At 42.7% G+C, this 14,222-nt stretch overlaps 1 protein-coding gene across 2 annotated transcripts in view; it reads left to right on the top strand.

Annotated features, from left to right (window-relative positions):
• The window catches only part of FOXK1 (forkhead box K1), a 45,449-nt gene that overhangs the window by 13,743 nt on the left and 17,484 nt on the right, over positions 1–14,222 (top strand). For both annotated transcript variants that reach the window (XM_044303393.1, XM_044303391.1), the window contains exons 2-3: positions 7,211–7,399; positions 8,384–8,537. In XM_044303393.1, the coding sequence (XP_044159328.1) occupies positions 7,211–7,399; positions 8,384–8,537 (343 nt within the window). The remainder of the gene's footprint in view (positions 1–7,210; positions 7,400–8,383; positions 8,538–14,222) is intronic.

The raw sequence follows: 14,222 nt of genomic DNA, 5'->3' as shown, positions 1-14,222 counted from the left end.
TAGGGTTTTTACACTGTCCCTGCTGAGCTGTGCCACGTGCACAGAGCAGCAGGGAACATAGCAGCAATGGTAGGCTTCAACAAAGTTAAGGTTGCCATGGTAACTGATTAAAGCCCTGCAATTTCACTGTGGAGGCTCCGATTGGAAGGCAGAGGAATCAGCATCCCGCTGCTTAACTCCACAGATGCCGCGATCAGAAGGATTAAGTGAGGGGTGGAATCGCAGCAGCCTGCTTTATGCAATTGTGTACATATACTGCATTTATGCATTTAGGGGTTAAATGGCTTCTGACCCTAGATTTATAGAAGAAAAGCAGGCTGATCTGTAACGTGCACTTGGCAGCTGAAGGCATCAGTGTTGGTCTCATCCTCATCCGTGCCTGCATTTCAGCAATAAAATGATCATTTCACTCTAATATTGTAATCACTTACAAATGTCATTGTTACGTTTACACATAGAAAGTTTCATTCAGTTCCATCAACTTCTTGGTGCATTAATATTATTATTATTTTTTAATTTTTTATCAATGAGTGTATAAATGTTTAAAGAGACAGGGGGCACACCAAATACTTAAAGGAGTGCAAAGGGTGGTGAAACTACATATGACAAATAATCTGACCCAAGAGAGAGTCGAAAGAGCCACCCCATAAATGCACATCTAACCATTAAAGGATAAAAATATATATAAAGTTTATTAGACACAACAACACACACGCATTAAAAAATTGTATACAATATGGAACAAAGTGCGGTATGCAATAAAATATATGTAACCGACACACACAGGTCCACTGAATTATCACATATAAATGTATGCGTTATCAACCAGCATATAAAGCAAAACAATAAATCACATATAGCAAATGTAAGGTAAGGTGAGACCACTAGAATTGAAGGTGCAAACAGACCGACATGGGGTCAAATATCAAGAGCCAAACCTACATAGCCAGCTGGTGCAGTGGACCTGGAAACATAACAAGCGCCCAACGCGTGTCGCCGGAGCAATCCCTGAGGAAGTGTCTAATAAACTTTATATATATTTTTATTCTTTAATGGTTGGATGTGCATTTATGGGGTGGCTCTTTTGATTCTCTCTTGGGTCAGATTATTTGTCGAGTGTATAAATGTATCACTTTCATTTTTGTGCTGTCTATCCTGTTTGGGAATTTGGGAAAGTAGTCAGCTACCCGTCATTGCCTCAGTCCTAGTAAATGGAGAATGGAGGACATGCTGCCATAGACAGATCCGTGGCGGGAATTTGGACGTGGAAACTCATTTCTGCTCTGATTGTCCAGGAAATCTGCGGTTTTCTGTGCAGAATTCAAGCAGTAATAAATATGGGTATGTGAATGGGGTATGAAATGCCCCATGCATTGCAGTAGGAATATCAGTAGGATGTTAGATGTGGAATCCTGTAGCAGCACATCTCGGCAAAGATCAGTGTGTAAGCCCTGGATCGTTGCCGCTGATCTTGTAGTAAAGTATGTGTTGGATTTGTAGTATGGAAATTCGACTCTTGTGAACATGGAATCTTTCTGTTGTCAGGATGACTGTTACGCTGTAACGCACTTCAGCTGTTTATAGTGTAAACACCACCGTGCTTTAGCTCGAGAAGCCAGCCGCTGCTGAGGCCAGGCATGTGTCTTTCAGCAAATGGCCATGTATGTGTTCCTGCTGATCCAGTTTTTCTCTATTTCAATACAAAACCCTCTTACAGGCTTTTTGTGTAATTGTAGGTAATGTACAAATGAATCAGCCTCCAGCTTTTCAGAGTGTGACCTCATCAAGTAATGGCTTTGAAAAGTTTGGATGTGGTAATAAAGTTTTAAAACAATCCTCTACCCTGGTTTGCAGAATTGTGCTACTTCAATACCGTATCTAGAAATGACTTGGCTTTCAGTTGGTGCACATACTGTATACGTACACATATAATGCCATACTGCTACTCTTTGGGTTCCCCCTAAAATGTAGTTTGTAATAAGGCTAGGGCTACCTGGCGGCAGTAAGGGTACAACTGCACTGCGATGTGAATGTCGAGCAGCATTTTTTGTAATGATAGTCAGTGGTGTCGCACTTTGGCATTCTTCGACTAGGACACGGCAGTCACACAAAAGTCCAACTTGGATGATATTTTTGCGACTGTCGCATCACAGTCGCAGCATGTTGCTGTACAACGCCATTGACTATCATTATAAAAAAATTAATGCAACTTTTCAGCGTCAAGAAATGGCGCAACACATGTACATATAAGGTCTTTTTCAAACAAGTGAGTTTTCCTCGCAGGTGCGATGTGTGAAGTGAACGGATAGCGCCCCATTCATTTCAATGGGTCTGTGCACATGAGCGTTTTTTTCTTTCACATATCAGTTCTGCGTTGCGTGAGAATTACAGCATGTTCTATGTTCTGCGTTTTCACACAGCCCTGACCCCACAGAAGTGAATTGGGCTTCAGTGAAAATCCGGATGCAATGCATTTTTGACTGATGGTTGCTAGGAGATGTTTGTAAACCTTCTGTTTTCTTTGTTTTATTTTTTCACGTGCGTGAAAAACGTTTTGCGGGAAAAACGCATGAAAACTGATTGCACCCGCGCGGAAAAAAACTGAAACCCTGAATGCAAATGCAGACAAAACTGACTAAACTGACTAAAATGGTGCAAGTTTCACAGAGCGCATCCTGAACGCATCCGGACACAATGCGTATTGTTTGTGTGAAAGAGGCCAAAAAGTCTGATGGGTGGAGACCCGCCACCGAGCCCCACACTGACATTAAAGGCATTTTATGGGACTTTAATATTGATATCCTATCCTCAGGACAGGCCATCTGCTCAGCGGGTCCAACACCAGTCACCCAATCCGATCAGCTGTTCACAGTGTCACACAGGATGGGATTAGATACACAGCTCAGAAGACAGGATTAGATACACATCTCAGCAGGCAGTATCACACAGGATAGGATTAGATACACAGCTCGGCAGACAGTATCGCACAGGACAGGATTAGATACACAGCTCTGCAGGCAGTATCACACAGGACAGGATTAGATACACAGCTCTCCAGGCAGTATCACACAGGACAGGATTAGATACACAGCTCAGCAGGCAGTATCACACAGGATAGGATTAGATACACAGCTCGGCAGACCATATCACACAGGACAGGATTAGATACACAGCTCAGCAGGCAGTATCACACAGGACAGGATTAGATACACAGCTCAGCAGGCAGTATCACACAGGACAGGATTAGATACACAGCTCAGCAGGCAGTATCACACAGGACAGGATTAGATACACAGCTCAGCAGGCAGTATCACACAGGACAGGATTAGATACACAGCTCAGCAGGCAGTATCACACAGGACAGGATTAGATACACAGCTCAGCAGGCAGTATCACACAGGACAGGATTAGATACACAGCTCAGCAGGCAGTATCACACAGGACAGGATTAGATACACAGCTCAGCAGGCAGTATCACACAGGACAGGATTAGATACACAGCTCAGCAGGCAGTATCACACAGGATAGGATTAGATACACAGCTCAGCAGGCATTATCACACAGGATAGGATTAGATACACAGCTCAGCAGGCAGTATCACACAGGATAGGATTAGATACACAGCTCAGCAGGCATTATCACACAGGATAGGATTAGATACACAGCTCAGCAGGCAGTATCACACAGGATAGGATTAGATACACAGCTCTGCAGACAGTATCACACAGGATAGGATTAGATACACAGCTCAGGCTACTTTCACACTAGCGTTCGGGTGTCCGCTTGTGAGCTCCGTTTGAAGGCTCTCACAAGCGGCCCCGAACGCATCCGTCCAGCCCTAATGCATTCTGAGTGGACGCGGATCAGCTCAGCATGCATCAGTCTGGCAGCGTTCAGCGTCCGCTCCACTCAGCAGGCGGACACCTGAACACTGCTTGCAGCATTCGGGTGTCCGCCTGGCCGTGCGGAGGCAAGCGGATCCGTCCAGACTTACAATGTAAGTCAATGGGGACGGATCCGTTTGAAGATGACACAATATGGCTCAATCTTCAAACGGATCCGTCCCCCATTGACTTTCAATGTAAAGTCTGGACGGATCCGTTCAGGCTACTTTCACACTTTGAAATTTTTTAACAATATAATGCAGACGGATCCGCTCTGAACGCAAGTGTGAAAGTAGCCTCAGCAGGCAGTATCACACAGGATAGGATTAGATACACAGCTCTGCAGGCAGTATCACATAGGATAGGATTAGATACACAGCTCAGCAGGCAGTATCACACAGGATAGGATTAGATACACAGCTCTGCAGGCAGTATCACATAGAATAGGATTAGATACACAGCTCTGCAGGCAGTATCGCATAGGATAGGATTAGATACACAGCTCTGCAGACAGTATCACATAGGATTAGATACACAGCTCAGCAGGCAGTATCACACAGGATAGGATTAGATACACAGCTCTGCAGACAGTATCACATAGGATTAGATACACAGCTCAGCAGGCAGTATCACACAGGATAGGATTAGATACACAGCTCTGCAGACAGTGGTGCTGTAGGTGTCACTGTTATAGTGGATACTGTCGATATCTTTTAATGACACAAACATTAAATGAAATAGATTAAATATACCCGTGCGAACCACGGGTCCTTCTGCTAGTCTCTTATAAATGACAGACCGCTGAAATCAACTCACCTGTCTCTACTTTATAATGCCGTTAGTGTGGGCAGCATAAAGTTGATGACAGGTTCCCTTTAAGGATGGCCTTGTGCAAAATATCAGTAGAGAAGTTAGCTTAAGGTCACACACTTTCAATCAATGTGATTTTTGGTGTGTTTCCATGGTTACCACTCACTGTAGAGGAGAAAGACCTGTATGGCCACTTTTAATTACCGGTGACAGTTGGCTGTGACACTTTATTGTGCCCCCCTCCCCCTAATTGCATGACAATAATAAACAGTCCAGTAATCAATGCTGATTGTAAACCTTGTGGTAGGAGATCCCAGACACAAAACCCCAACCAAATGCAGAGACTAATGGCAGCCTGAAAACGTGTGGTCATTGGACAGCACAAGTGGGTGATGGTTTGACCGCATGAGTTCTCACTGCAAGTTTATGGTAATATAACGATTACTTAAAATTAGTTCCATTCACTGGAAGTGGGTCAGGACTATTTCTTGAATACTGTGACATGAAGTTTTATAGAACATCAGCACCCAGACTTATGATGGCATGGGGGCAGGTGCTGGAGGACAGAGCTGGTGCACCTATGGACTGTCTAGTTGAACTTTACACCATCTGTTTTACTTAAAAAATGCAGTAGTGCGGCTACTGCAGAATTAGGCAATAGGCTTCTGTGCCTACAGGACAAGTTTTGCTCGGGCTTCTGTAACCCGTGGGATGTCCTGCTATGACTACTTATGAAGGAGGGAAAATCAAAAGTCAAATCTTCTTGGGGGCTGGACTTCTTATGTACATGGACACAGAACTAGGTAAACATGGCTGGATTCATTTGCAGATTTTGACACAGATGAGACAATGCATGTGAACATGGTTATCACATTCCTAAAAGATCAGTGTGGCTTTTAGGCCATCCAGTGTTTTTCTGCATGCCCTGAAATACAAACAAGTACACATAAGGCCGACTACTACCTGTGACCCTCATTATATCTTTGACCTGCTTTCTCGATACTTCCCCGCACATTTTCTCAGATCCTCACAAGACCTCCTCCTCTGTTCTTCACACAATCGACGTAATTTCTCACGTCTGCAATGAGCATGCTGCCACCACACGAGCAGCCTATTACCCTCACCTACTGTGTTCTCCCTCTCCCCTTCTGTACCAGTCTGTTAATAGTTTTTGTTTATTGTATTTCTATAATTGTGTAACCCCGTCTGGATGTACAGCGCCATGGAATTAATGGCGCTTTAAAATAAATAATAATAATGCCCTATCCACACGAACAGTGTGCATATTTCACCCATTTTAATTTATACATCTTTATCAACATGTAAATTTACATTTTTTTTCCATCATAACCTTATGGCACATTTACATTTGCGCTAGTGGAAGTGTTGAATCTGGCGCACAACTGACACAAACGGACCTCTGATAGGATCTGTTCAGTTTCCAAGCTCCACATGCTGGCCTTTTTTGTGTGCTCTTTTTGGCGGAATCTGCAGTCAGGGCCCCGAATAGATATGAACATGCCCTAAGCTGTTCCTAGCTTTCATGCACTGTGATGGAGACAAGTTTACTGGATCACGGGGCCCTAGCGAACATTCACGGCAGGTCCGCGTATAAATTATTTTTGAATTTGGAATCTTTTTCCAGTACTTTGGAGCCTGTAATATATGATCACTGGATGTTTTCATTCTGATTGCCTCCTTGTGCTCAGAAAGTGTCATGGAGCATAATTTGTACACCATAACTACAGAAACTGGAATGAAATTTGCCAGTGTTTCCGATGCTGAATTTTGAGACCTGGAATATAATCCACCATATAAGTGTTGAATGACTAATCTTTATTAGAAAAATAAAGACAATGACGTGGGTTTGTGTCCATGGTGCGCTGTGCTCATCGCAAGAGAACAGTGCTGGATCCAAGCCAAATGTAGGCCTTGCGTTGTCTGCAAATCACATCCACTCGGACTTCCACTCTTCATTTCAACCTTTTGAGTGTTTATGTAGTTGATTCTGTAATGTGGTGGTTCATATGCTCTAAATGGACATGCGTTCAGGATGGTTTCGTTTTCTGAAGCCATTGTACTGGAGCTGATGATATTGTGTTAGGCTACTCTTTTGGTTTCTGGTTTTGAGATATGGTAGAGGATCTCAAAAACCGGACCAAAACGATTCCGATCGATTTAACACATCAAGATGCCTCTGTTCCTTTAGGATGAGGTTGTGTTAAATCAAAATGGGACAAACCGTAAAATTTGGATCATTTTTTTTTTTTTTAGGATCCGGAAAAAAAAACCTGATTTGGCACCATTGACTTTAGTGACTGAACCAGTTTGTTCCATTTCAATGACCGGACACAGAACTGCCACTTGCAGACTGATGCATCCTGAATGGAGTATACCTCATTCACAATACATTGGCCATAAACAGAACTCCCGGATCTCGAAACCAGAACCCAAAGCTCAGATGTGAAAGTAGCCTTACCCTTGCTTTTAGACTTACAATACTTTGTTTCTGACAGGTGTACATTCCGGTTCCCCAGCACTGTCATAAAGATAAAGTTTTGCGCTCTTTATCAGGAAAAGGAGGTAAAACCTCCCATGCCGCCTTCACCTATATATCGTCACATTTCACCCTTGAAAATCCACATACCGGAACCAGATATAAGAAGCTTTGCCAGTCCCTTACCCTCACCGACTGGAACCATCAGGTGAGGCTACTTTTACGTAAAGTCTTTTTGTAAATGGTGTTGTCCAGGATTTTAATATTGATGACCTGTCCATAGGAAAGGTGTTCAGTACTAGATTGGTGAGGGGCCATCTCTCCGCTCCTCCACCGATCAGTCTCTTCATTGTATACAGTGCTGTGGACACATGCCGAATATATAGATGCAATGCCCCACACAGATGTCACCATATGTACCTCTAATATGTACTGTAGGGCAACCCATTAACTCTTTGAGAGCAGATAATACCAGGGCTCCAGAAAGCAGCCAAAGCGTGACCACAGATGGACGCTGTGATGCTGTAATATAATGCTTTGAAAACCCAATGAATTTGATGGTGATTGTCCTTTATATTTTTGCTTACCTAACACAGCTATGTTACGCTGGGGTTTTTGTTGCCATGGCAACATAGAAACCAGTATAGGTGCCGTAGACAGAAAACAACCAGATTTAATTTAAGGAACGTTGCTGTTTTTTTTCATTTCAGGTGAATTTGAACAATTGTTAGGGATTTTGGCACCTTCGCAGTTGTGATCTATGAACTTGGGTACTTATCACTTCTGTGGTGCCCAGCCTACAAATACCAGTTTAATAATGTACTTTGCATGAAAACTGAATAGGTGCAGCACTCGCCATCCATAAAATCATGGCCCTTTATGGATGGTGAGTGCTGCATCTGGTCATGCGAAGTACATAACTGTGTATTCTTACTTAGTTACACGCATTCAGTGTTTTGTTTTTTGTAAAGCGCAGAATGCCGTCATTCTTGACGGAAACACGAGGGGTCGCGTTATGAGTATGGATCGTGGGCTCTGGGGGTGTCCATTATTCAATGCCAATATTCTGCTTCTCTGCCGGAACAGAGTACCAGAATGTCCTAATGCAAATGTTTCACCTTGATATGAAGCTTTGAATGTTCTTATGGTTAAATGTGTCACTTATTGTTCTTGAAACATTTTCTGTTTCTAGTGTTCCCAATTCCTGTCCTGCCAGTCCTCGAGGGGCAGGATCTTCGGGTTTACATTTCATACATAACATAGCATCAGAGCTCAAGCTGGTAGCAGAATGTGCAAAAGCTGCAACTGACCAACAGACAGAAACATCTGGAGGAGACAGTCCTAAGGTAGGTACCAGTCATTAGTAGCATCCTAGGTCATTCTGTCCAAGTCCAGACAGAATAGCGTTGTTGTATGGTAAGAGCTTGACGGACCCAGTTATTGTCCCAGGAGTGTGTCGGGCACTGTTGTATATCCACGATGTGATGGCACTGTCGTCATTCTTCTGTTCTGTTCCTATGACAGAACACAAAAACAAAAATGTGAACATGGATGTAAGCCTAGTCCTACTCTTTCCAGAAATCCCTTCCACTTTATTGTATCCTGTCTGTATGGACATATGAACTTCCTGCCCCTGGCCCTAATATCCAATTTCCACCCAAAAGGAGCATTTTTGCTGAAATTGAAAAAAAGTCCCTTGCATTGCTAATATTCTCCTGAACAGCAATACAGTGCTGAAGAATAACTGTGGCAGGCTGGCATGGAAAAGGGAAAAAAACGCTGCCAGTGATGTAAAACATTTGAAGAAGAACCAGAAAAGGAAATGTATAAAAAGGAAAAGAATACCTAAACTATTTGCTGGTGATATGTTGATTGCAGGTAGAAGAGTTTGTTAAAATGTGTCCATGATTGAGACTTTTTACTTCCCCAATCTCACTTCTGACTTGTGCACTTGCCTAATGCCACCGAGGTGACAGCATGTGCTAAATGGGCTGCCCTGAATATTCAGAAATGTGAGAAGGGCGCAACACAAGATGAAAGCATTGGAGTAGTATTTAAAGCTTCAAAGTTGCATACAGCTTCCAGGATTGTACCACTCCACGCTCAGACTCCTTTCTGGAAACTGGTGTTTGTTTTTTTGGTAAACTATAATTATTTTAATATATTTCATTAATCACATATATCAGGGGTCAGCAACCTCTGACACAGCCCTGGCAGGCATATATCCGTTTATGTAAACTTCATCAAAGCAGCAAAATTATTCTGTGAATTTCATAAACATACCATACATTCAAAATTTCTTCAGACCCTTTTTTAATTTTTGCATATTTTGTTATGTTGCAGCCTTGTGCTACAAATAATACGTTTTCCCACATCATTGTGCACTACCTCATAAATGAGATTATGAAAACAGAATTAGAGAAATTTTTGCTAATATATTAAAAAGGAAAAAATAAAATTTAGCATGGACATCAGTATTCATACCCTATGACACTTAAATTTTAGCCCTGGGGCCTCCTATTTCTCTTGATCACCTTCGAGATGTTTCTACGCCTTCATTGGCGTCCGATTGTGGTAAATTTTAGTTGATTGGTAATTTTTTCAGCGTCTGCAGAACAGGCTTAGGGCTTATTCAGATGACTGTATGTTTGTTTCCACATTTGTTCTGCAATTTTGCTGCAGAGATGCAGACCCATTCCTTTAATTGGGGCCGCATCTGTGTACTGTCCGCATCCGCTCTCTCATTCCGCGGCCCCACAAAAAAGATAGAACATGTCCAATTCTTGTTCACAATTGCGGCCACGAATGGGCATTTCTATCATACGGCTTGCCGCTTGGTTCCGCAAAATGCAGTACACACACAGCCGGTATCCTTGTTTTGTGGACCGCAAAAACAGTTACGGTCAATACATTTGTATTTAATAAACAGTGTAATATATGCAAGACAATGCGAACGCGGGCTACCGATGTGTGTAAAGTCAGGCTGGGACTTGCTGTAGGCCCCAAGCCTGCCTTGAGTGTTTTCTAGCAGCCTGCTGGTCAATATCAGTAGAGCACTGACATTAAAATGCAATGTACTATAGGGATAGTGCATTGCATTATAGAAGCAGTCAAAGGATTGCCTGTTATAGTCCCCTTGTGGGGCTATTTAGGCTACTTTCACACTAGCGTTTCTATTTTCCGGTATTGAGATCCGTAATAGGGTCTCAGTACTGGAAAAAAACACTTAGTTTTTTTCCCCATTCATTGTCAATGGGGACAAAACTTAACTAAACAGAATGGAATGCTCCAAAATGCATGCTGCGGTTTGCTTTCCGTCCTGGGATTAGGAGCAAAATGGATCCGTCATGACCCACAATGCAAGTCAATGGGGATGATCCGTTTTCTCTGACACAATAGAAAACAAATCCTTACCCTATTGACTTTCAATGGAGCTCATGACAGGTCCGTCTTTGCCATGTTAAAGATAATGCAACCGGATCCGTTCATGACGGATGGAGATGGTTGCATTATCAGTAACGGAAGCGTTACCAAAAATGTTATTAGATTTCGATACCATAAGAAAGTATTGCGATACTTGATACCATACGAAAAAAATAAAAGCCCCAAAAAGCTGTGTGCAATCCATATTTTATGGAGCGTCCGGCCCATAATAGAACAGTCCTATCCTATATTTTTTGGGTGACAAGGTGACCAAAAAAACTGACAAATCATGCGGTTTTTAAATTTATTTTATGTTACGGCGTTCACCGCATAGGAGATATTTTTTAATAGTTTGGACTTTTTCGGACGCGGTTACCTAATATCCTTAATATTTTATTGTTTTATATTTTTTTTATATGTAAAACTGGGAAAGGGGATATATTTTGTAATTTATTTTTTATTACCCATTAAGATAATTATCATGATTATAATACTGAAGGGGGAGGCCACTGCGCCACCAATGCATATGATTACCCTTAAATACAAATTTAGGCTGCAGGTGCCAGTGGTATCATATACCTGACCTCTATGACAGGCCGCCGCGATGCGGTTCGGTTGATCGCAGCACCCTGTCGTAGAGGCCGGGTATGTGATTCCGCCGACATCCGCAGCCTAAATTTGTATTTAAGGGTTAATCATTTGCTTTGGTGGTACAGGGGCCTCCCCCTTATTATAATCATGTTAATTATCTTCATTGGTGGCGCAGTGTGAACCCCACCCACCCCAGTATTACATGCATAGGTGGCAGCGGCAGCTTTTCACAGCCCCTCCCTCCCCTCTTTTCATTGGTGGCCAGCAGCAGCGTGTCACAGTGGAGGCGGGGGCTCTCCTTCTCCACCGTGCTGCTGAGTAGTACGCGGCGCGTGCAGTGACCTCTAACAGTTATTAGGCTGCACAGTAGCGCAGCTCAGTATTGTAAAATGGCATATCCCAGTATTGTATCGATCCGTGTACAAAAGTATTAGTTTGGTGCAATCCTAATGAGAACTACAAGTCTTCCCGCAAAAACCAAGCACTCGCACAACTTCATAGAAAGAAAAAAAAAATGTATGGGTCTTGGGAGATGGCAATACAAAAAGATGTTCTTCTTTTAAAAAAAAATAATAATTATTTATTTCTCAAAAATGGTACAATGTAAGGCTACTTTTACACTAGCGCTTTGGCTTTCCGTTTCTGAGATCCGTTCAGGGCTCTCACAAGCGGTCCAAAACGGATCAGTTATGCCCTAATGCATTCTGCATGGAAAAGCATCCATTCAGAATGCATCAGTTTGCCTCCGTTCAGTCACCATTCTGCTCTGGAGGCGGACACCAAAACGCTGCCTGCAGCGTATTGGTGTCCGTCTGACGAAACTGAGCCAGACGGATCCGTCCTGGCACACAATGTAAGTCAATGGGGAGGGATCCGTTTTCTCTGGCACAATAGAAAACGAATCAGTCACCCATTGACTTTCAAAGGTGTTCAAGACGGATCCATCATGGCTATAGAAGACATAATACAACCGGATCTGTTCATGACAGATGCATGCGGTTGTATTATTGTAACAGAAGCGTTTTTTGCAGATCCATGACGGATCCGCAAAAAACGCCAGTGTGAAAGTACCCTTAAAAAAAAACTATATATTTGGTATTGCTCTAATCGTACTGACTCAGAGAGTAAAGATATTATGTTATTTATGCCAAAAAATAAACGCTACAAAATGTATAATGTTAAAAAAAAACTCAGTGGCAGTATTGCTGTTCTTTTTCCTGTCTTCCTCCCAGAAAGAGTAAAAAAAAAAAATTAGCATAAAGTTATGCGTACCCCAAAATGGCACCATTAAAATCTACAACTTGTCCTGCAAAAAACAAGCCCCCAGACAGCTACATAGACTGGAAAATAAAAAAGTTATAGCTCTTGGAAGGCAACAATGAAAAAGGGAAGAAAAACGCTTGGTTAGTAAGACCCAAACTCGGCGGGTCACTAAGAGGTTAATCTCGTATAGGTATTTGAAATTGCCATAATTACAGTCTGCTCATGTGGTGTAAGAGACAAACCTGCCAGTGTATTATATCCAATGGAAATGATGTACTGTAGCTAACACAAAATTAGACTGGGTATAATACACTGGCAGGTTTGTCTCTTTCACCACCTCACACCACAGGACTGGAAGTGGAGGAGAAGGGAGCTTGGCGCAGGAACCGGAGTGCCAATGGCAGGTGAGTTTTTGTGGGGGTTTTTTGTTGTATTTTTTTTTATGCCCCCTGCCTAACAGTATCAAAAGTGGGTTCCAGGTCACAGGAAAGCCCCTTTAACATACCCGGGCGTACCTTCATGTCTCAGCTATGAGATTCCTGTGGGTGGAAAATTTTTTGGTTTGCTGCCTTTTATAGGGGTTGTCAGGGTTATATTAAACTTTACCCCATGTCAGTACATTCTATAAAGTAAAAAATAATTCTACACTGTTCGCAATTCCACACCTCTGGTCCTCCTGCAGCGGTGAGTTTGAGTTGTATGGCCTGTAACTGCTGCAGCCTATGACTGGTCTTAGCTGTATATGGCATGAGACTGCTGAGTGATAGCAGTGATAGGCTGCAGTACACCTCAGCCTTACCGCTGCAGTCTTGTATGCACAGAATGGGAGGAGGACTGGAGGTGTGCACTCAGAGAAGGGAAGGAGAAACGGGTGCGTAGGATTATTTTTTACTTTATAGAATGTACTATAAATGTGACCACCCCTTTAAGGCTACTTGCACACATTGCGGATTCTCTTGCGGGAAAAAATGCAGCATAATACCGTGCCAGCAAAGTGTATGAGATTAGAAACATCTCGTCTACACTGCTTTTTCGTTCTGTGCAGATTTTATGTCAATTCTTTTTGTGGTTCTTTTGTGCGGATTTCACCCTTTTCAGTGCAAGGATGAGATCTGTGGCAACACTGCATCAAATCCTCACCAAAAACTGCAAGTAACACATGCAGTTTCTGGTGACAGAAATGTTCATGGAAATATGTGCAGAATTTCTGCAAGAAAGCCTTGAAGGGGGAGCTACACCTCTACTCGGCGTGCTCTGCACCTTCCAGTTTCATCGGTTCTGCTAGGCTTTTCCAGCGTGCGGAGTATGGATCCCATATACTTCCTATTGCATGCTGGAAAAGCTGAGCAGAGCCAACGAAAGCCGAAGGTACATCTGCCCGTGTAATAGGACTGAAGCCGGCTAGGTTCTGACGACCGCAGCGTCTGCCAAGCTGTGTCCTTACAGAGACATATCTCTATCCACAACATCGTAACTAGCCCAAATAATGGCAGTGGTGTGTGCATGGTGCTCTCCAGAATGGGGAGGCGTATTTTTCAGTTGTCTTCAGACATTAAAACGGCATTTTACATTAATTGGCTGTAGTTTTGACATTTCTCTCCTGTTTCCTCTATGACAGCGTCTTGGGGGAAATCTGAAGAAGAAATGTTCGGCAGTTGTCACATTATAACAGGACCTTTTATAGATCAAGATTATAGATATAGATATACAGATATATTTACATCTGGTAGATTTCCTTTAAAGAATATTCTCCT

Source organism: Bufo gargarizans, chromosome 8 (genome assembly GCF_014858855.1).
Source record: "Bufo gargarizans isolate SCDJY-AF-19 chromosome 8, ASM1485885v1, whole genome shotgun sequence".
Classification (NCBI taxonomy): Eukaryota; Metazoa; Chordata; class Amphibia; order Anura; family Bufonidae; genus Bufo; species Bufo gargarizans.
This window is presented reverse-complemented; position numbering and strand designations above follow the sequence as displayed.